Source organism: Phascolarctos cinereus, unplaced genomic scaffold, assembly GCF_003287225.1.
Source record: "Phascolarctos cinereus isolate Bilbo 61053 unplaced genomic scaffold, phaCin_HiC Scaffold_3;HRSCAF=262, whole genome shotgun sequence".
Taxonomy (NCBI): Eukaryota; Metazoa; Chordata; class Mammalia; order Diprotodontia; family Phascolarctidae; genus Phascolarctos; species Phascolarctos cinereus.
Window position 1 is genome coordinate 208,612,978 of NW_027555736.1, and position 21,787 is coordinate 208,634,764.

The window sequence follows — 21,787 nt, forward strand, 5'->3', positions numbered from 1 at the left end:
ATTTCTTTTAGAAAGACTTCTACCTAAAGTGCTTACATTTTCAAGTGCTGATGCTTAAAAGGTTAATCTTGAGTTACCAGACAATTGATGAGCTTTTACTGCATTTCATATTGGCATTCTGACTCTTCATGTAACCTGGAACAATTCATTTCCTTATTTGGGTCTGCCTAAGCATGACTTTATCTGGTTAGGCAGAAGAAAGTTAAGTAGAGGACACTGCCCTTGTTTCCTATCAGAGGAAGTAAGAAAAGTTTGTCAGTTGAAACTAGATAATACACTTAGATGATATCAAGATAGGAAATACCCATCGGTAAATCGTATAATGTCAAGTTTAGCAAGTAATTTAGGCTTGTTAAATTTCTGATCATTGGGTTGATTAACAGCTAGTTCTATGTTATGTAATCATTAGTAGAAGAATGACTGTGATAGGAGGTTGAATTTAAGGAACCCCTTACACTAGATTGCAACAAAAGATGACCAAAGTAGGATAGAACAATTACAAGATCAGTCGTCTGCATATTTGGACTTGGCATAAGCAAGACCTGAGTTTCAATCCAGCATCAGATATTTACTAGCTATGACCTTGGCTACATCACCTAACTTCTCTCAGACTCAATTTCTTCATCACTAATGGGCATCAGTTGGCTGGTTGCTGTCCTTTGTTCTTGAAGGGGATCAAAATGACATCACTATCCTAGAGTCAAGTTACAGTGTGTCTGACTGTGGCTGACCAAATCAATATAAGCTCAGAAGGCTCTACTACAGGTTGGGCACAAATAGTCTGTGGGAACATTTGAGGTGGATTCTCTAAATCTGCATATCTCACATTTCTTTTGAGCTACTTCAATTCTGCTTTGCTCATAGAGCACAGCACCTTCTCTGATGAGGACATGCCATGCTGGGTGGTCCTGTGCCAATGTCTCCTATGTCACACAATAAATTCCAGAGTTCTTGAGAGAGACCTTGAGAGTGTCCTTGTATTGTTTTTTCTAACCACCATGTGAGCGCTCGCCCTATGTGAGTTCTCCATAAAAGTATTTTTGCCAAGCATATGTTTGGCATTAGAACAACGTGGCCAGCCTATCGGAGCTGCACTCTCTGCAGCAGGGTTTGAATGCTTTGCAGTTTAATTTGAGAAAGGATCTCCGTGTCTGGTATCTTAATCTGCCAGGTGATCTTCAGGCTAATGGACATAATAATAGCACCTACCTCACGATGTTGTTGTGAAGATCAAATGGGATAGAATGCTAAAAATGTTTTGTGAACCTTTAAGTACTACACAATTGTTAGCTAGCATCTTTATCATCATCACCATCATCATCATCATCATCATCATCATCATCATCATCATCACATCCAAAGGAGGTTCTATCCATGCAAATAGGAGAACTTTGGAAGAGGTTCAACATAGTGAACTAAAATGGAAATTAGAAATAAAGGAGGAAGAAGGGATGGAGGAAGAGCTGGGAAATTGATACAGGTCAATTCCTATTATATAACATCTGGTTGTTAAATGTTTAACAATTGGTTCTGGGAGGGGGAATGTACATACAACACATTCAGGTTTAGTCTACATTATTAACATTTTTTTCCATCACTTTCTTAAGTACAGACAATCATCAAAACAATAAAGCAAGCCTTAACTTTTAGCATTTGCTAATTTCCAAGGTATAAATTCTCATGCTGAAAATTTAACAATCAACTTTTACAAACCGGCACGAGACAGCTCTAGCACAGTCCTAAGTACATCTCACTCAAGAAAAGAATTTTATAACAAAATATAAGTTCTAGATCACTGATTAATAGCATCCCAGTGCAGGAAGAGACCTTAGAGATATAGAGGTATAGGCCAATTAGTCCAATCCACACTCAAATAGGAATCCTCTCTCCAATGTCTCTGATACATGGTCACCCAACCTCTTCTTGAAAATCTCCACTAATAGGGAGTTCTCTATTTGCTGGGGCAGCCCATTCCACTTTCAAACAACTCCAATAGTTAGGAAGTTTTTACTTATATTGAGCCAAAATATGTCTCTGCAATTCCCATCACTTTTTTTCCCTAGATTTATTCTCTAGGGCCTCTTGAATATGACAACCCTTTAAATATTTGAAGACAGTCATTAAATCCTCCCTAAAATGTGCTCTCTCTCAGGCTAAACATTCCCAGTTTCATCAGCTGTTCCTCAAATCACTTGCCAGTGAATCTCCTCATTATCATAGCTGCACTCCTCTGGACACACTCCAGCTTGTCAGTATTCTTAAAACGTGGCAGTCAAAACTGAATGTAGGCATTGAAGCAACAAGTGATGTAGCAACATTCTAGTAAAAAGAAAGAATTGAGATGATCTTTGGAATTCCCTAGGAAGGAAGGCGATAAACATTTAAGCTTCTATACTTTACTATGCGCCAAGTGCTTGACAAATATGATTTGATGCTTACAACAACCCTAGGATGTAGGTGCTATTATTACCCCCCCATTTCACAGTTGAAGAAACTGAGGCAGACAAAAATTAAGTGACTTGCCCAGGGTCACATAGCTAGAAAGTGTCTGAGACTGGATTTGAACTCAGGGCTTCCTGACTTCAGGCCTGATACTCCCATCCACTGTGCCACCTAGCTGCCTCTAGGTGCCACCTAGCTACCCTTACAATGGATCTTGGCATGTATCTCTCTACATACTGCCAGGGAAATCTCTTCAGTCTGGATCTGGGGGAGGAAAGGTAAGGGTAGAGTTTCTGCATAGAAGAACTGAGATAACAAGTGAGATTCTAAATAAATTGATGGGTGGAGGGTTAGGGGCACCTAAAAAAACTTATGTGAACTGATCAAGAAAGAAGAAAACAGAACCAGTAGAACAATATGCAAAACAACTACAACAATTTAAATGAAAATAATCACTAAAAGACATCAGAACTCAAGTGCAATGACCCCGTCTCAGTTCTAGGGGACCTAGCAAGAAATACAATTGTCTCTCCCTCGGGGACAGCATGATATAGTGGAGAGAGTACTAGCTAGCTTTGGAGTTAGAGAACCTGAGTTCAAATCCTACGTCTGTCCCTATCTGCGTGGCCTTGGGTCTCAGTTTCTTCATCTGTAAAATGAGATGGTTGGACTAAATGTCCTCTAAAGTTTCTTCCAGCTCTAAATACATGACATGACATCATACAACATGGAATCTTGACTCCACTGTAAGATGAGGTCTTTTTGTTCTTTGCTTGTAATCAACTGTGGGATGGGGGAGTAATTTGGAAGTGACTTGTGAAAGCAGTGCTTCAATAAAATACATAAAGAGGGAAGAGGATGCTTTCCTGTCTCTGTCCCTATCTCTCTGTCTCTCTATCTCTCTGTCTGTTTCTCTATCAATCTCTGTCTCTCTTTTTCCGAAGGTAAGTTCCAATACTTAAGCTGCAGGGATTTTAGACCTTCCGCCTTCTACTCTCCAATTTTAAAATGGACCATGTCAAGCAATAACTTTGAGCATCTACTACACACAGGTCACTAGAGGTTCCTTAAATTACCCACTGTTCTTTCTGATGTGCTTTCAGACTGGAAGCAACAGAGACTGTATGTCCAAAGCAACAAGTCCAGCAAAACCCAATAGGTTTCTCTTCTTAGATTCAACAAAACTTGGAAGGGAAAGGAAAAAAAAATAAGGAAGCGCGGTTATGAATTCAGTTCCCATCTGCAATCCATATTTAAAATATATTATTCCTTCAGTGCCTGGATAATGAGCCTGAGGTTTTTTTTTTTTACAAGTAGTCCACATTTACAGAGAGCTTTACTCATCCATCAAATGGGGAAATTTAAACTAAATGATTTCTAGTGTCTCTTCCAGCTCTTACACTCCATATTCTAAAGTCCCTCTGAATTACAACATTCTTATGTTCAAGGGCCATAGATGAAGGGCTGGAAGCAACCTTAGCGGTGATCTAGACTAATCCCCTCATGTTACAGATGAGGGACTGAGGCCCAGAGAAGTGAGGTGATATACACAACATCACATAGGTAGTAGCGGACTCAGGATTTGAACCTATGGCCTCTGATTCCAAAATCCAATACTCTTTCTAGGTCCCTTCAAGCTTCAACATTCTCCATTATAACATTCTATTTTCTAAGCTCTCTCCCAGCCCTAACATTCTATTTTTTCTAATGTTGTATATTCTAAGCTCTTTCCCAGATCTAACCTTCTATTCTGTTCTAACATTCTGTCTTGAATTGTAAGGTTCCTTACAACTCTAACATTCTATTTTGTTCTAGGCTCCTCCTAGCTCTTTCTATTCTTTTATAACATTCTGGGCTCCAAAGTTGTTTTCAGTTCTAATATCCAACAGCTGAATATGATGTTCAATAATTAATCATTCACCATTTCAGTCTGGTGCTGCATTGAGCACAATGCACTTTCAAACAAACATATAATTCTTTGAGACTCAACCATCTCCTTGCTGGTAGATTGGTTTTCTCTGATCCTTCAAAATAACTCTGATGGCAAACCTTAGCATTTGTATCTTTTGAGCTGTGGCTTTACCCAATTCACTTGCAAGTCATAGCATCACCTTCCTGACGTCATGGTCCTCTTCATGAACTGGGGACAAACAACAATTTATGAGTAGTCTCAGCTGCCCACTGGGGACCCAACTGGCCATTTCCAGTTGGGCAATGCAGCTCCTTCCTTCTTCCTTTCTTCTTCCTTCTCTCCTTCCTGCCTTCCTTCCTTCCTCTTTTCTTCCCTTCCCTTCCCTTTCTCTCCTTCTGTCCACATAAGGAATCATACCTTGACCTGTGATTTTTCTGCCCAAAGAATGTAGATTTTTATGGCTTAAGTCTATCAAGATATCTTGAAGTTTACTGGCTAGATTTCTTCCTGAAAGACCATGCCTTAAATCCAATTCACTCTGGCTCTCATTGATCGGCCAACAATAGGTCACAGCCCAAGCCCCACTTAGTGGTCACTGTTTGGATCCAGATGGCTCAGAGTGAAGGTAAATTAATTGTTTTTGTTTTGGCCAGAAACGTTAAAGTCTTCCCTTCCTAGACTGATTTTTTTTGATTAGGTAAAAGGGGCCATTCCTTGGCTCATTTCTTACCTAGCCTTAATCACTAAATGGTGTTGCCTCAATCAAAGTGAGAACTCAAAGAAAACTTAGCTTAACAAAGGCCAAGGTCTCCCACTGCATCCCAGACCATCACCAGTCATTCTGATCTATATCTGGCCACTGGACCCAGATGGCTCCTAAGGAGAAAGCATGGCTGGTAACTTTGCGAAGCCCTCCCTCACTTAAATCCAATTCACTTGCAAGTCATGGCATCGCCTTCCTAATGTCATGGTTTTCTTCAAGAATGAAGGACAACCAACAATAATATATCTGTCTAGAAAATGGAGTATCTTAATTAAAAGTCCCATCACTCTTCCTTGAATATAAAACACTACATTATTTGCAGAAGAAAAGAAACCAGTTAGATTTATGTAGTTATGCCTAATGTTTTAATTTCCTTAGGCGAAACAAAATAAAGGAAGGTCAGTTAGGAGAAGAGAGAGGAGAGGACACTCTTGGAAAAGTACCAGAAAACATTTTATCAGGTTAAGGTTTCCACCAAGAGCTTCTGTGAATTGACTCCTCCAAAAAAGAGAAAAAAACGTTGAAAAAAATTGTTGCAGTCATGTCCCTCCTCCACAACAGCTAGTGTGCTTGCACATGTCCTTGCTTTTTATTGTTGGGTTTTTTTTAGGCAATTGGAGTTGCTTTTTATTCTGTTGCCAGTCACTTTATCCCCTCTCAATTTCTCCTTCCCAAATTTCATACCCCTAAATCACCTGTAGACCGAAAAGAATAGTTTATAACTAAAATAAGGTCTTCTCTAATCCAGGATGGCCCACGAAGAGTGTCGACACATTCAGGCACACTGATCATACACTGCACCGTTAACAGTTGCCTTTTCTTTCCTGCCTGCTCCTGGATATTCTAACATGAAAGCAATCTACCAACATCTCTGAGATATTGGGGTTTTTTTTTTTCCCTAGCCCATTGTGTTATTTTGCTACTGTACAAAAATTTGTATTATTTTAATCAGTTATCATTTTCCTTCTTAATTCCTTACTTTTGACTAGTTTCAGTCACTGAGTCTTATTCAATTACTCATGGGAAAGCCTAACACAAAGCTTGTCAAAATGTTCATGATTTTTCTGCACAATTATTGTTATCATTATCATTATCATCACCATCATCATTATTATTATTTACAAGTATCATAAATTATTGTTGATGTTTATTGTTTATGTTATTTATGTATTTTATTTATTAATATAGTTGTTTATTGTTATTAATTTATTAATTTTAATTTTATTATAATTTAGCCTAAGTAGAGTACACCAAAAGAAATAAAATATAATTGAGATATATTTAACAAAATAAATAAGAATACAATAAAACATAGGTAATATTAATCTGTGATTGTCTAAGGAAATATGTGGCTTATAGGGATCCTTTAGTATGGTTTAGTGGCCCCCATTTCTACTTGAGTTTGCTACTACTACTCCAGGCAACTCTCAGAATACAAGCTGTAAGAAGGTGCCTACCTGCATTGGTAGAGGGAGTCTGCTCTTTGTCTACCATCCATCTCCCTCCCACCAGAACCTTGGACTTTACCCTTGGAGTCCCAGAGTCTAATTGGTGAGCTGTTGCCTTATCTTGCTGGGATCCAGACCTCCATGCCACTTCTCAGCTAAACCTGCCACCGAGCATGTGTCTTCCCCTTCCCCCTGATTTCTAGCTCCCCTTTATGCGTTATTTTCAACTACCAGAATGTAAGTAAGCTCCTTGAGGTCAGGAAATGTCTTGCTTGTTTGTATTTGTATCCTAGCATACACAGTACCTGACACACAGTAAGCACTTAATAAATGCTCTTTCCCTCTGTCTCTCTCTCCACATGTGTATACACACACACACACATCTGTGTGTGTATATACATACAAAATACATACACATGAAGAGAACATATATCTCCATATCTAGATATATCTACAGAGAGAGAGAAGGAGAGAGAGAGGGAGAGGGAAGGAGATAGAGAGGGAGAGAGAGAGAGAGAGAGAGAGAGAGAGAGAGAGAGAGAGAGAGAGAGAGAGAGAGAGAGAGAGAGAGAGAGATGGGCCTTTTAACCTACTGAGTTGGGCAGCAGGAAAATCATGAGAACAGAATAAAAGTTTCCAATCCAATTCCATCAGAAGAATTTTGACTGTCTTATTGATCCAAGCACAGGCTCACAGAATTATGGTTGAAAGAGACCTCTGAGGCCATGTTGTTCAACCCCTTCATTTTACACATGAGGTTCAGAAAGGTGAAGAGGCTTGGAAAGATCCACTAGACTAGAGACAATGAGCTAAATCTAATAAGATACACATTTAATAGAATTAAATACAAAGTCCTATGCCTGGATTGAAAAAAAAAAAAGACCGGCACAAATACAGAATACGGCTTAGTAAACAGTTCGGGGGGGGGGGGCGCGGGGGAGAGGGGAAAGTTTCAGCAGATTGAAAACTCTCTGAGTCAACAGTGTGATGTGTCAGCCAAAAAGCTAATCAGTCAACAAATTATGAAGTATTTACTATATTCTGGGCACTGTGTTAAATGCTAGGGATACAAAGAAAGGCAAAAATCGTCTCTGCCTCAAGGAGCTTATCTTCTAACGACAGAGATAATAACATTTAGGCGCATACAATAGACAACAATGAACATACAACATACAAGCTTCACGTAAAGCAGATGAAGGTAATCTGAGACAAGAAGGTACAGGCAGCTAGGGGGAAAGGAAAAGCCTCCTGGAGAAGGCTGGATTTTAACTGAGTCTTGAAGAAATCCAAAGAAATGAAAAGGCAGATGTGAAGAGGGTGAGCATTCCACCATGGGGGCCAGTCAGTAGAAGGGAGCAGAAATGAGAGTGTCACGTTTTGGGGACACAGAAAGTAGGTAAGTGTAGCTGAATTACAGAATGCATGGAAGGGAGAGAAGCATAAACAGACTAGAAAAGGAGGAAGAGGTTGAATTGTGAAGAGCTTTCAATACCAAACAGAAGACTTAGATTTGATCCTGGAGGTAACATGCAGCCACTGGAATTTATTGAATAGGGCTGTGACATGGTCAGATTTACACTTGGGAAAATCACGCAGGCAGCTGAGTAAAGGGCAGGTTAGGCTGAGGAAAGACTAGAGATAATGAGACTAATTAGAAAGCTCTTTTGATGGTCCAAGTGAGGGATGAGTGTAGTGGCTGTCCGGGTGGAGAGAAGGTAACATTTGATTTTGTAATGGTAGAAATGACAAGACTCGGCAGCAGATTAAAAAAATAAACAATCCAGTTCGGTGACACACTAGAATTTATGAAGAGGCATACTATGAAATGAGATCTGGAGTAGTTTAGAAAAACATGTCATACAAGGATAAATTGAAGGAACCAAGGGCACATAGCTTAGAAAAGAAAGGACAGAAGACACAAGATAAATTTCTACAAATGACAACTGGGATACTACATGGAAGAGGGCTTTGACTTTTTCTGTTAGGCCCCGAAAGCAGAACAAGGAATAAAGAAGTTATAAACAGGAAGATTATTCCTCAAAATTAAGAAAAACTTTCTCACAATTAAGAGTTGTCCAAAATTAAAACAGGTTTTCCTGTAGTTGAGTATCCCATCAGCAGAATTCTTTGGGTGGAGGTTAGGTGAAAATTTAGTGTAGATGAGATTCATGATTTGTGCAGGAACTATACTATATGACTTTTGAGGACCTATATAAAATAATGGAAAATATAAGCTTTGAAACTATGTCCTCACCCTGTGTTGGTGAGTCCTAGACAAACTAATGTGTTGATGGAATCAGCTGATTCCTTTAGCTAATAACAGCAAGGGGGAGGGGAAGGGAACAATCATCTATTAAGCATCTACTACGTGCCAGGCACTGTGCTAAGCATTTTGCTTCCTGATTTTATACTGTATCAATTAAATTATCTGAGGGAGTTCTTTCTAGAAGTAGAAAAAAATAACAAATTAAATTTGGAGGTACAAAAGGACTGGAATCTCAATGGAAATAATTATGGGAAAGGGAGAATTAAAGGGTAATAACACTTTCAGATCTCAAATTACATTGTAAAGCATCATAAATCATTAAAACTATTGTATTCATTGAAAAATAGGAAAATAATCAATGAAAAAGATTAGATGATGAAAAATAAGAAGTGATTGAACTCAATAACCCAGTGATTGATAAACTGGACAACATGAACTATTTGAAGAAAAACTCCCTTTTTGATAAGAATTGCTAAAAAAAAACCCAATTAGGTTTAGACCATCATGTTTACATAGTATATTAAAATAAGCTCACATGGATACATTTTTTGCCTATACAAGATCATACCATTAAAAAATTAGAAGAGATGCTATAAGAAATGATGAACAGGCAGACTTCAGATAAACCTGGAAAGGCTTGTATGGTTTGATGCTGAGTGAAGTGAGCAGAACCAGGAGAACGCTGTACACGGTAACAGCCACACTGACTTTGAGAGACTTAACCCCTCTCAGCAATACAAGGATCTAAGCCATCTCTAAAAGTCTCACGATGGAAAATGCTATCCACATCCAAAGAAAGAGCTATGGAGTTTGAATGTAGATCGAAGCATACTATTTGCTACTTTTTTTCTTCTGTTGTGTTTTGTTTCCTCTTTCTGGTGGTTCCTCCTATTAGTTCTAATTCTTACTTACAACATCACTAATGTGAAAATATGTTTAATAGGAATGTATATGTATAGCCTATATTAGATTGCGCGCCGTCTTGGGGAGGGAGGTAGGTAGGGAAGTAGGAGGGGGGAGAAAAATTTAAAACTCAAAAGCTTATGGAAGTGATTGTTGATAATTCAAAATAAATTGATAAAACATTTTGAAAAACAATTGGAAGAGAATAAAATCAAATCAAGTACCTCTCATAGCTATGGCTAGGGGGAGATTCCAAAAGATCAAGAGATCATTTCAATCGTATTAAATCAAAGGCTTTTGTATACATCAAATCAATACAGCCAGAATAAAAAGGCAAACTGTCAAATGGGAAAAATCTTTGTATCAAGGGTTTGTTACCCAAGATATAGAAGGGTTTGTTATCCAAGATATAGAAGGAACTTATACACACATATAAAGTTAAGTCTCATTTCTCAGTTGATAAGTGATTTGGGATATGAATAATGGTTTTCAAAAGAATTGCAAATAGGAGAAATGTAACCCGAAACAATTCTAAGGTTTTATCTTATACCCAGAAAATTAAAAGATGACACAAGATTGGAATAATTAGTGTTGGAGAGGCTGGGGGAAAGCTGGCACACTAATATACTGTTGGTAGAAGTATGAATTGATCCAATCAGTCTGGGAAGTGTTCTGGAATAACGGCCAAAAAAAAAAAAGCATCCATCATAATGCTCTAAAATGTCCACCTTACATCTCCTTGAAGTACAATGCTACCTAAGACTAACAAAGACAGAAAGGTCCCATATGGGTTGAAACATTCGTAGCAGTTTTTGTGGGAGCAAAGAATTAGAAACAAAATAGACGCCCATTGCCTGGCAGTGGTTAAACAAATTGTGGTATATGAATATAATGAAATATTACTGTCCTGCAAGAAATGATATATATAAAGAACTCAGAGAAACAGGAGAAGACACATAAACTGTTGTAGAGTAAACAAAGCCAGTAAAACAACATGCGTAATAACGACAATGATGGCATTGCATATAAGAACAGCAGAACAAAACTGACCACTGGAATTAGGACCAAGTTTGGCTGATAAAGCACATCTCCCTCTCTTTGTTGCAGAGGTAGGGGACTATGGGTATGCAATATTGCATTCATTTGATGGGCTAGGTGGTTTGTTGAATTGCTCCTTTTCTTCTTTAAATATTTTTGCTACAAGGGATGGCTCACAGGGCATAGGAGGGGCATATCTGGAAATGAATGTAATATAATAATAAAAGTATTGATTAAAAACATTAATCCTTTTAAAAGTGATGGTCAGTTAATGCCCATAATGATGACCCAGAGATACTCTAATTTCCTAGAGAGCCTTCTGAATCATCAAAGGAATCTTAAATTATTCTCAGTAGAGTTTTAGCATCAAGTGTAGCTTATTGTATGCCAGTTTTCAAAGAAATGCAGGGACTAATGCCCTTGCTTGACCACACTGGAGAGCAGAGAGCTCACTGTATATTGGTTACTATGGTTTCAGTTTAACCTTTTCCCTTTCATTCCAAATCATCCTGATCTTATTTTAATTTTCTGGCTGTCCTGCCTTCTTGGAGCCAAGTGTCAGACTTAATGTCCTCACAGGTGATGATGAGAGGAAGAGAATGGAAAATTAACAACTGGTGCAAAGTGTGGCTATCTCACACTTTTTCCTTGTTATACAAGCGCGCTGGTAGGGGAACATTTTGTAAGCTATCAACTCCTAAAGACATATACCATATCTACCAAAGTCCCTGTAAAAACGCATGGGACATAGGGGGAGTTAGAAGCATTAAGAAACGGGCTGGGGCTATGCATTTTTCTTTCAATTGTTTTTAAAAAGTTTTACTTCTTCTACAGGTTATTTTTTTTCCAGGTTCTGATCACAGCTACGAGGCCTTATTCATTAATTAGCAAGGCTGGCATGTTTCCTTTGAGGCAAGAAAATATTTCATCAGAAAGCACCTAGTCCCTTTCCTTAACAAAGAAACCTTGTAAACAATACTGGCTTTATTAACCTTAAAAGAAAATCAAATATATTCAAATTTTTGCTTAAAATTATAAAGCAAAATTTGAAAAAAAAAAACCTGATTATTAAAGCATGCATTGGACAATGTGGCCTCTGAAATCTCTTTCAACTTGGAGATTCTATGAAACATACATGATATCAGAAGCCCTGAGGGAAACAAAGGCTTAAGTAAGCAGCAGAGCTGAGGCTAGAGATAAGCATGGTAGCTAGTTGCTTAGGGAACAGCATTCAGTTGAGACACAATGTGGGGGAATGCTTTTAGATTTTTTTTTTTAAAAAATAAACATATATAACAAGAGGCACAGTGCATAGAAGGCCAGCCTGGCTTCAAGTCCTGCTTCTGACAAATAATAACTGTGTAATTATGGGCAAATCACATAATGTTTCATCACAGATGAGTGGCTGATCTACAGTTGAAAATAAATTTCCATATTGGAAGTGCCTTACATCCATGAAATACCAAGAAAAGATACAGTGAAGGAAGAATCAATAACATGACTTGGATGATGGTATAACGGGGCTAGGCCAAGAGCAACATCAAAGAGGATTCTGGAATTCTAAGATGATTGGAAAATTCTGACTTCATATGTTTTGACTTATGGATTCAACTCACCAGAAGTTTATTCACCCCAAGAAGGTTGTTACTGATTCTCCTTCACTGTATCTTTTCTATCCATCACCTCTTTTCATTTCTACTGCCACCATTGAAACTCGAGCCCTCATTACAACTCTTCTGGACTGTCACAATAGTCTTCTAACTGGCTTCTCTATCTCTCCTAAGCAAGAAACCTAGGAAAACAGTATGTGGTAGTGGAAAGAATTCTAGTTAGAATCAAAAGACCTGGGTTTAAATCTTGGCTTTAACATTTTTTGTATGATCTTTTAAATTCCATGAACCTCACTTTCCTCACTTGTAAAATGGGGGTAATAATATTTGTACTATCTATACCACAGGGTTATGGTAAGGCTCAAATGAAACCATGTACTTAAAATGTTTTGTAACCATAAAATAATATAGTAACTCTAAATGAGAGTTTGGGTTTTTTTGAAGCTATAGTACCGGCCTAGTTCCTACTTCTCTCTGTGCAATTATGGTAACCACTCCTTGACCAGGCCTTCATTATCATTATTTTCATGATCACTTACTGAGTACACAAAACATCACTGTCAAAAATTGCCTTTGCCCAACTCAATCTTCATTTACCACCTCCTGACATAAGCCTGCCCCGTTTGGTTGTACGTAATACAAGCACTTAGCCATTTGATAAATATCTAATAATATCTACCTACAAAATTGCTCTATGCTTTGATTATAAATGAGCCCTAGGGAAGAGACCACATTTATCTTATCTTGTACTATGCTTTCCCAAATGTGATGCATAAGCAGGTGCATTGAAATGCTATTTTGAGCTAGATGATAATGTTAGATATAAGGAAAAAATAAGTTCTCCTACCCTACTACCAGAGACGCAACTAGACCAGGGAAATTAGATTTTCACAGAATTTGGAAGGTGATGACAATATTTATCTTCTTCAATCTCTAGAAACAAATTAACTTGGTGTCTACTTAGTAAGGATTTTGTTGTTGTTGTTATTGTTCAGTCGCGTTCAACTTTTCGTGGCCCCATTTAGGGGTTTCTTGGCAAAGATACTGAAGTGGTTTACCATCCTTCTCCAGCTCATTCTACAGATGAGGAAATTGAGGTGAACAGGGTGAAGTGACTTGCCCAGAACAAGAGTCTAAGGCCAGATTTGAACTCATGAAGAGGAGTCTTCCTTATTCCCAGCCTAGTGTGCTCTCTACCGCACCACCTAGCTGCCACCTGGTAAGGATAACTAATTAAAATAGGAAATTATCTCCCCCTGTTGGCTGCCAACCTAGCTCTCTTGGCTCTTCCCTGAGGACTCTATTTTCCCCATAGTGGGGCAGTGTCCTGGGGCAGTGTCCCACCATTGATCTGAATTTGTCTTTGAAAGCTGGTTTGAGGGCAATATATTATTCTAATTGTCCCAAATAAGAAGATATGCCTCTGCACTCCACATCTCCCAAGGGTACATCCTAAAGAGACTGACGCCTTGGTGGAAACACCAAAATGTCAGCAGACAAATCCCACTGACTTTGCCAAGCATAAGGACTCAGACAGGGAGTCCAACTGAACTCATAACCAGGGATTGTTACGGAGAGAAGTATAATAATTTTTTTTTCCCCAAGAGGGCTGAGTTACTGTTTAAATTTCTCTATAAATTTAAACTTCTCCAGATTCCACTCAGAATTTCTATGTTGTTTTGTGATAAGATGTTACTGTTCTTTCTCCTGAGTGAGTAGCTTACAAGTGGCAGTGGGAGGCAATATGACTCAGTTGATACAGCACAGTGCTTGTATTCAGGAAGACCTAGGTTCAAAACTTGACTCTGACATTTAGTAGTTGTTTGACCATACCCAGGTCACTTAACCTTTCTTTGCTTCAGTTTCTTTAGGTGTAATGATAACTATAATGACATTCAAATTAGATAATATAGGGGACAAGTAGGTGGTGCAGTGGATAAGGGCTCTGGCCTTGGAGTCAGGAGGACATGAGTTCAAATCCAGCCTCAGACACTTGACACTTGTTAGCGGTGGGACCATTTTGCTTTGCAAAAAGAAAAGAAAAGAAAAGAATTGTAAACTTTAAATTACTACATATATGTCAGCTATTATTATTGTTATATACTTGTTTGTATAGCAGTGAGCATCCTTGTCTGTCATGTGAGACACCTGGTTTTCCTTCCTCAGTGGGAAGCCAGGGGCAACTAGGTGGCACAGCGAATAGAGCACTGGGCTTGGAATAAGAAAGACTCATCTTCATGAATTCAAATCTGACCGTACACACTTACTGTGTGACCCTGGGAAAGTCACCTAACCCCATTTGCCTCAGTGTTCTCATCTGTAAAATGAGCTGGAGAAGGAAATGGCAAATCATTCCAGTATCTTTGCCAAGAAAACCCCAAATAGGGTCACAAAGATTTGGGCACAACTGAAATGACTGAAAACAAAAACTATTATTACTATTAAAATGGCACCCAGAGTGAAGGAGATGGTGGTCCCCATCATACTCTGCATAGGTCAGACCAGACCTGGAGTATTATGTTCATCATAAGATTTATGAGCTGAAAGAGAATGTAGTGTTCAAGGTCACATTTTAGGAAGGTTGAGAGACAGACTTGTTGGTGCAATAGATACTGAACATAAATCAGTCAGAAAGATCAGGGTTCAAGCGCTACCTCTGAAATATGATGATTACAGGACCCTGGGACCCCAGAGAATTCTCTTAGACCACAAGTAGTACAGAAGATATTCACATGCTTCCTTGCAGGGAGCTCCTTCCCAATGAAATCACAGATCCAGTTCCTTAAAACTGACAAATGGGAGAGTGTCCCTAAAAGGGCCACTGGAATAGAAAATGAACTGGAAAAGTCACGTGAGATTCAGTTAAATGAACTGGTGATCAGAATAATAATGACAACTCACTCTAATTTAGTACATTGAGGTTTACAAAGCACTTTGCTCATAACAATCTTGTGAGCAAGAAGAACCTTAGGGAAGTTAAATAATTTGCCCAAAGTCTTACTAAGTACAACTATGTCTTCTGACACAAAGTCCAATGCACTTTCTACCATACCACACTACCTAACGAAAGATTTAGGGGGGACATTACTAGTGTCTTCAAATATTTGAAAGGGCCATGGTGTAGACATGTAATTAGACTTGTTTTACTTTGTTCCAGAGGGTAAAACTAGAACTCACAAAGACAGATTTCAGCTCAGCATAAGGAAACATTGTCTGATAATTTTTGTTGTGGTTCAATCATTTTTAGTCACATCTGACTCATCAGGATCCCAGTTGGGGTTTTCTTGGCAAAGATACTGGAGTGGTTTGCTATTTCCTTCTCCAGCTCATCTTAGAGATGAGGAAACTAAGGTAAATAGGGTTAAGTGACTTGCCCAGGGTCATACAGCTAGTAAGTGTCTGAAGCTGGATTTGAACCCAGGTCTTCCTGACTTTAGGCCCACTGAGCCACCTAGCTGCCTTATTCCCATTTTATAGATGAGCAAATTAAGACTGAAAGGTTAAGTGACTTGTCCACAGTCATACAATTAGTAAGTGTCTGGGACAGAATTCTAAGTCAGGTCCAGCCTAAGCATCTTCTATTCTGTTCTATAATCCTGGATATTAAGCCTTTTGAGTAACAGTCTATTTAGGTCTGTGTGATTCCCTCCGCATTACTAACTCTAGGGCTTAGCTAACGGGAGTGTCCCTGCTGAGCCCTCTACGGGAAGTTATGAGGTAGTATAATTCACAAGCAACTTTGCGATTGTAGAGCTCATCTTTTGCTCCTTTCATTGTCCCATTCATATCTTGAAAGGGGGCAGGGCTAGCAACTGCTATCCAGCTCCTCTTCCTATATACTTCCCTCTTCCACTATAATGGCACAAGGACACATAAGCCAATTAGGTCTCAGGGTCACATAGCCCCATACACTAAGTTAAGGTTTACAAAGGGCTCTCCTGCCCATAATCACCAAGGAGTGTAGAGATTATTGTTGCTCATTTTAGCGATGAAGAAATTGAGGCTCAGAGAGTTTAACATGCCCAGGATAACACAGTAATTGTTAAAGCCAAGACTCAAACTCAAGTCTTCTGGCTCTACAATCAAAGCTCTTTTCACTGTGTCTTACTGCCTCAATCCACAGTTCCAGCTGGATACACAAAACAAACTCAACACACCTTTAAAAAAAACCAAAACCATATTTGTGATTTCATCCATATGGAGAACTTTCAATGAGGATACTTCCTCTACCAATGTGCCTGGTCTACAACATAGTCTTAAAGAATTGTATGGGACACTGAGAAGTTAAGTGACTTGCCCAGGGTCACACAGTCAGTATATGCCAATGATGGGACTTGAATCAGGTCTTGCCGACTCTCAGACCTATCCTTTTACCATAACATCACAGGTAGAGGACATAATGAAGTGTACAAACATAAGCAAGATACGATCTTGACAACCAAAATTATAGGAGGCTGCCCTCAGGGGAAAAAAAAAAGAGAAGTAACAGAAAAGGATATGTGTTGAAAGAGAGTTAAAATATTACCTGTGATAGGAAAAAATGGTCACAGGAAAAGGTATCACAGAGTGAGCACTGAATGAAACGATACACTCACTTGACTACCACAAGGTTAGTCCTCTATGGAATAAACGAACACAGCAAAGTGCATGAATCAGCATTTGGACGCTTCAGGGATATACACATGCTTCAAGGAAAATCTATTGATTATATAAGGTAGAAAACAGGGTTTTGCTGAATAATGATGATGATTGATGGTGATGGTAGCTGGCATTTATATAGCACTTCGTGGTTCGCAAAGTGCCTTACATATTCAAGAAAGAAACGTTTGGCTTGAAACCTTTAAAACTGTCCCCTAGAAAAACTAACAAGGGAGGAGATAGAGTTAGGAGGTGAGAAGGATATTGACCAAATGCAAAACATTTCCTTCCCAGCTGGCTAAGCTGAAGATGAGGTTACTGGGCAGTGCTAGCTCTGCAATAACAGCTTCTGGGTTGGAAGTCTGGATTTCATTCCCTGAAAGCTGGAGCTGCTCCCTAGCTCAAATGCTAAGTCATGGAGCAGGGGAGGGTGGTGCCAAGCCTAGAGTTAAGGTAAGGGAGAAAAGAGATGTCATGGCCAAACGATGAACCTGTGTTGTAAAAATATCAGGGAGTTAGGACCAGGACACAATTTGGGTAAATTAAATTAACATTCACTGAATTGGATATCAGTGGACGACAATGCCAGGGTTCCCAGAAGTTATACTACATCTCCTCCTAGAAGTCTTTCAAGATGGACAACATACAGGGCAGACAACCCTTCAAGTGGCACCTTGAATGGAGTCGAAACTCCTTCCTTCCTGTTTCCTCTCTGCCCCCTCTCCCCAGGGAATCTGTGTACTCAGCCGTGTTCTCCAGCCTTCAGACCATGTACTGCTGACATGAATATGATGCTTATTACTTCAAGGAATTAATGTTTCATTGTTTTTTTTAATACTATAAACCAGTTATTCCCACTGGTTTTTGGAGTTGAATATTAGTAAGATCTGTATAAGTAAATACAGTAAGATCTTCCCTTCCCTTTCCCCTACCCCAAATGAGTGCTCTAAAATGCATATTGTAGAGCCCCAATCTACTCAAGATGCATTCGTATCCACGAAAATGGAGAATACCAGAACTGGAAGGGATCTTAGGAGTTATTTAGTCCAACCTCAAACTAAGGAAGAAACTTCTCTATAATGTCTATCCTCAACAAGTGACCCTCCATTCTTTACCTGAAGACTTTCAGCAACGAATCAATGGAGCTAAAATCAAGAAGGTCTGAGTTTAAATCTGGCCTCATTCACATATCAGCTGTGTGACCCTGGGCAAGTCACTTAAGCTATGTCTGCCTCAGTTTCCTCATCTGGAAAATGGGGATGATAATAATAGCACCTTCCTTCCAAGACTGTTGTAAGGATTACATGAAATAGTAAAGCCCTTTGCTTGCCTTGCAGTGCTATGTAAATGCTAGCTTTCATTATCCCCCTAAGACATCTTATTTCAGTTTGGTGGACAGCTCCGACTGTTAAAAAGGTCTGGCGCTGAAATTTGCCCTCTTTTATTTCTGCCCATTGCTTCTAGCCATACCCTCTAGGGTCAGGAGACAAGTTTAAGTCCTCTTCCACAGGACATTCAAAGATCTGGGTGGTATGTTTTCCTTTCCTCACCACCAATTTTTCTCTGCTCCAGGCTAAATTCTCAGTTCCTTCAGCCAGTTTTCCTATGGTAAGGCTGCCAACCCCCCCCCATCAACCTGGTTGTCTTCTACATGTGCTCCAATTGGTCACAATGCCACATTCTACTACAAAACCTGCTGTAACACCCAGTGTATAATACAGACATTGATTCTGTCTCCACATTCCAGAAGCATAAAGGATTTCCAGTATATTAAAAAAAAAACACAACATTCCTGAGAATGGTATCACATTCCTCAAGGGACACACAACAAAGCCAGGGACAAGAAGGACTTCTGTAAATCCTGGGAACAGGAGGCAGGCCTCAATGATTCTCTTACTAATACCAACAATAATTATAAAACACATTTACATAGTCCTTAAGTATTTTATATATGTGCATGTGTGTGTGTGTGTATAACATATATACATATATGTTACATCATTTGCTCTTCACAACTTAGCCCTGTTGGGCTACTGAGTGCAAGCATTACCCCGCCCCCGTTTTAAAGAAGAGGAAACTGAGGCTCAGAGAGGTGAACTGACTTGACTAAGGCCACACAGCAGGCAGGTGCTCACACTGGACTCAAGCCCAGCTCTTCTGGCTTCTAGTCCAGTGCTCTTTTCACTACACCAGAGTACTACCACATTTGTCTACCTGCTAGGACAAGTGGGATGATCAAAAGAGATAATATATCTGTAAGTCATCTCTCTTCTTGCATATCCCCCTGAAAATAGTCTTACTCTTCTTCTCTGAACCTCTAGGGACTAGTATAATTCTGGACACAAAATGCTGAATACATGTCTATTAGTTAGTGAGTGAATGAACACAACAAGGTAAATAGCGGGTTACCCCATCAATTTGGCCTACCTGCAGGCTGTGTGGTCTCCTCCACCTCCTCCATAGCTATACCTTCCCTACCTGCTCCCTTCAAGAATTCACTTACCTATGGTGGACACCACAGTGCCTACAAAATAGAAAGCACCAGTAAAGTCCCACCGGGGCCGGCTGTCACCGATTCGGATTCCAGCAGCTGTGGCCTCCTCATAATCCCGGAGAAAACCTTGAAGCTCATCAAGGCTCAGATTGTGAGTCAGGCTAAAGTTTAGTAACTTCTCCCGCCACTGCTCCTTTGCCCTGCACTCTTGAGCTCTCTCAATTGCTGAGAAGACAGCTGCCCCACACAACATGTATAGGACAATCAAGACAGCCAGTAGCAAGAATCTGGCATTGTCTTGGTTGAGGTGCCCAGCACTCCAGCAGCAGCAGCAGCCCTGACATGCCATGGCTGGCAAGGTCCCTAAGGAAATTTTGCCCAGTTTGGTCCTCTCCAACCCACTGTGGTGGCAGGAAGGGAGTGGGGAGGAAGATAACTGTGACAGAAAAGGTGGGCAGCTCAATGATGAAAAAGCATTTGTTTTTATATTGTGAGAGTACGGTAGGATGCCTTACACTGATGTCGGTCAGAACTGGCGCTGCCCATGATAGTCACTTCCCAAGAAATGTTTGTTTGTTTTTCTCTTCAGACCAGTGCCATGCTAAAGCCTTATCTGGACAGTTTTAGGGTGCCTTTGTACCTTAGGAAGAAAGTCAGAGTCTCCTCCAGGGTTCTTCTTTCCCCACCAGATGTCTTCCAAAGAGCAACGTGTTGCAGTTCTTGGCTATTGCCTCTTCCCCAAGCCAGTTTGTTCCTTGCTGCCCAGTTTCAGATCCTCCTTCTCTCTCCTCCCCAGTTCCAGCACTCTTAATATTTTTGGCTCTTAGTGACAAGGAGTAGGGAGGAGGTTCTTGTTTCCGCGTGGCTAAAGGAAAACCTCAACCCTCTTGAATCTCCCAAAGTCATATCCTCTACAGGCTTAAGTTTAGGCTCTTTCTTTCTTTCCAGACTTGAAATTCCTACCCAGCAGTATCTTCTGTGTAAATGTTTGGACTGGGCTCTAAAGTCCTTTCCAGATCTAAGCTCTTATGAACCTTGGTTCTGATGTCCCTTGCACAGAATCCTACACTGGGATTCACCAATTCTTTCAGCACCACAGAATCTCAGCTGATTTTTTTCTTGCTCAAATCTCAGATTCTTCCATTTTTGGAGTCTCTTGTTCAGTAGAAATACTCCAGTATTTCCAGTATCTAGAGCTACCCAATCTTTCTTCCATGGAACACAAACTTTCGAAGGTCTGCTGCTGAGGTCCCCAAAGGTAGAGAGCAGGGGAGAAAAAAAAATAAATCCGAGTTTAGTGCTTGGTGATCCGCCACTGGGAGAAAAAAAAAAAGCAGCAAAACTGGTAATTTAGAGGAGGTCTGGAACTAGAAAATATTTTCATCTCTCGAACCGCTGCGAGACATCACCAATACCCAGAAGTCAAATGAGCTGGCAGGGAGGTGTTGGGGGGAGGGAGGGAGAAGAGAAAAGAAAAAAGCAAAGAGGAGAGGAAGGGTGCTTATGAGAAAGTCTACAGGAGACAAGCTCATATACTGTGTTCTCCCCCATTCCAAGTACCCACTCAGAAGGTCGCGACCTCTCCTCTTACCTCCTCCCACTCCCCGGGAGCTCTCTAACGGGATTGGGAACACATCCCGAGGGACCGAATCACAGCTTAATCCCCGGGGGAAGGGAGATCCCTGAGGGAGAACCAGAGCGAATCCCGGACCCTCCTGTTTTATCGTGGGTTGCACTGGCTTTAAGTTTCTGCAGTATTGGTTTATCTCCTTTTTCCTCCCCCAAGGAGGAAGACTAGGGAAGGGTCTTCGACAGGGCCTGCCCCCTCCCACCCTCTCCATGAGAGTGCAGTGCCCCTGCTTCGTTCTCACCTACCCCGCTGCTTGGTGCTTTTCCCCGGAGCCTGGATTCACTCCAGGCTGCTGGAAGCAGCAGCTGAGCTGCGGATCTTCCTCCCCTCTGAGGCCGCCCCGTCGGGGACTTCCCCCCAGCCTGCTTCCACTCCCCACCTCCAGCGTCTTGCCAAGCACCCTCCTTGCTCAGTTACCGAGCAGCGGGTTCCACCTTCTCCCCTCCGCAACTCCGCCTCTGCCGGCGCGCACTGAAATGCAACAGGTGGAGACCCGCGGACTGCAAGTCCCCCTAGTCCCTCTGTAGGAGGAGGCTGCTGAGACCCCGCCCCGTCCAGCTGGTCGTCTCCCCCAGCTCACCTCCAACGCCTGTTCCCCACCTCTCCTCTCCAAATCTCTTGTCTCTAGACTGCACGAGTATGG

At 40.5% G+C, this 21,787-nt stretch overlaps 1 protein-coding gene across 1 annotated transcript in view; it reads right to left on the bottom strand.

Moving 5' to 3' along the window:
* KCNK13 (potassium two pore domain channel subfamily K member 13) overlaps nt 1-20,841 on the bottom strand; it is a 255,404-nt gene extending 234,563 nt beyond the window's left edge. The window contains exon 1 of the mRNA XM_021000229.2: nt 19,524-20,841. Coding sequence (XP_020855888.1) covers nt 19,524-19,863 — 340 coding nt within the window. The 5' untranslated portion in view covers nt 19,864-20,841. The remainder of the gene's footprint in view (nt 1-19,523) is intronic.
* Nucleotides 20,842-21,787: the final 946 nt, after the last annotated feature.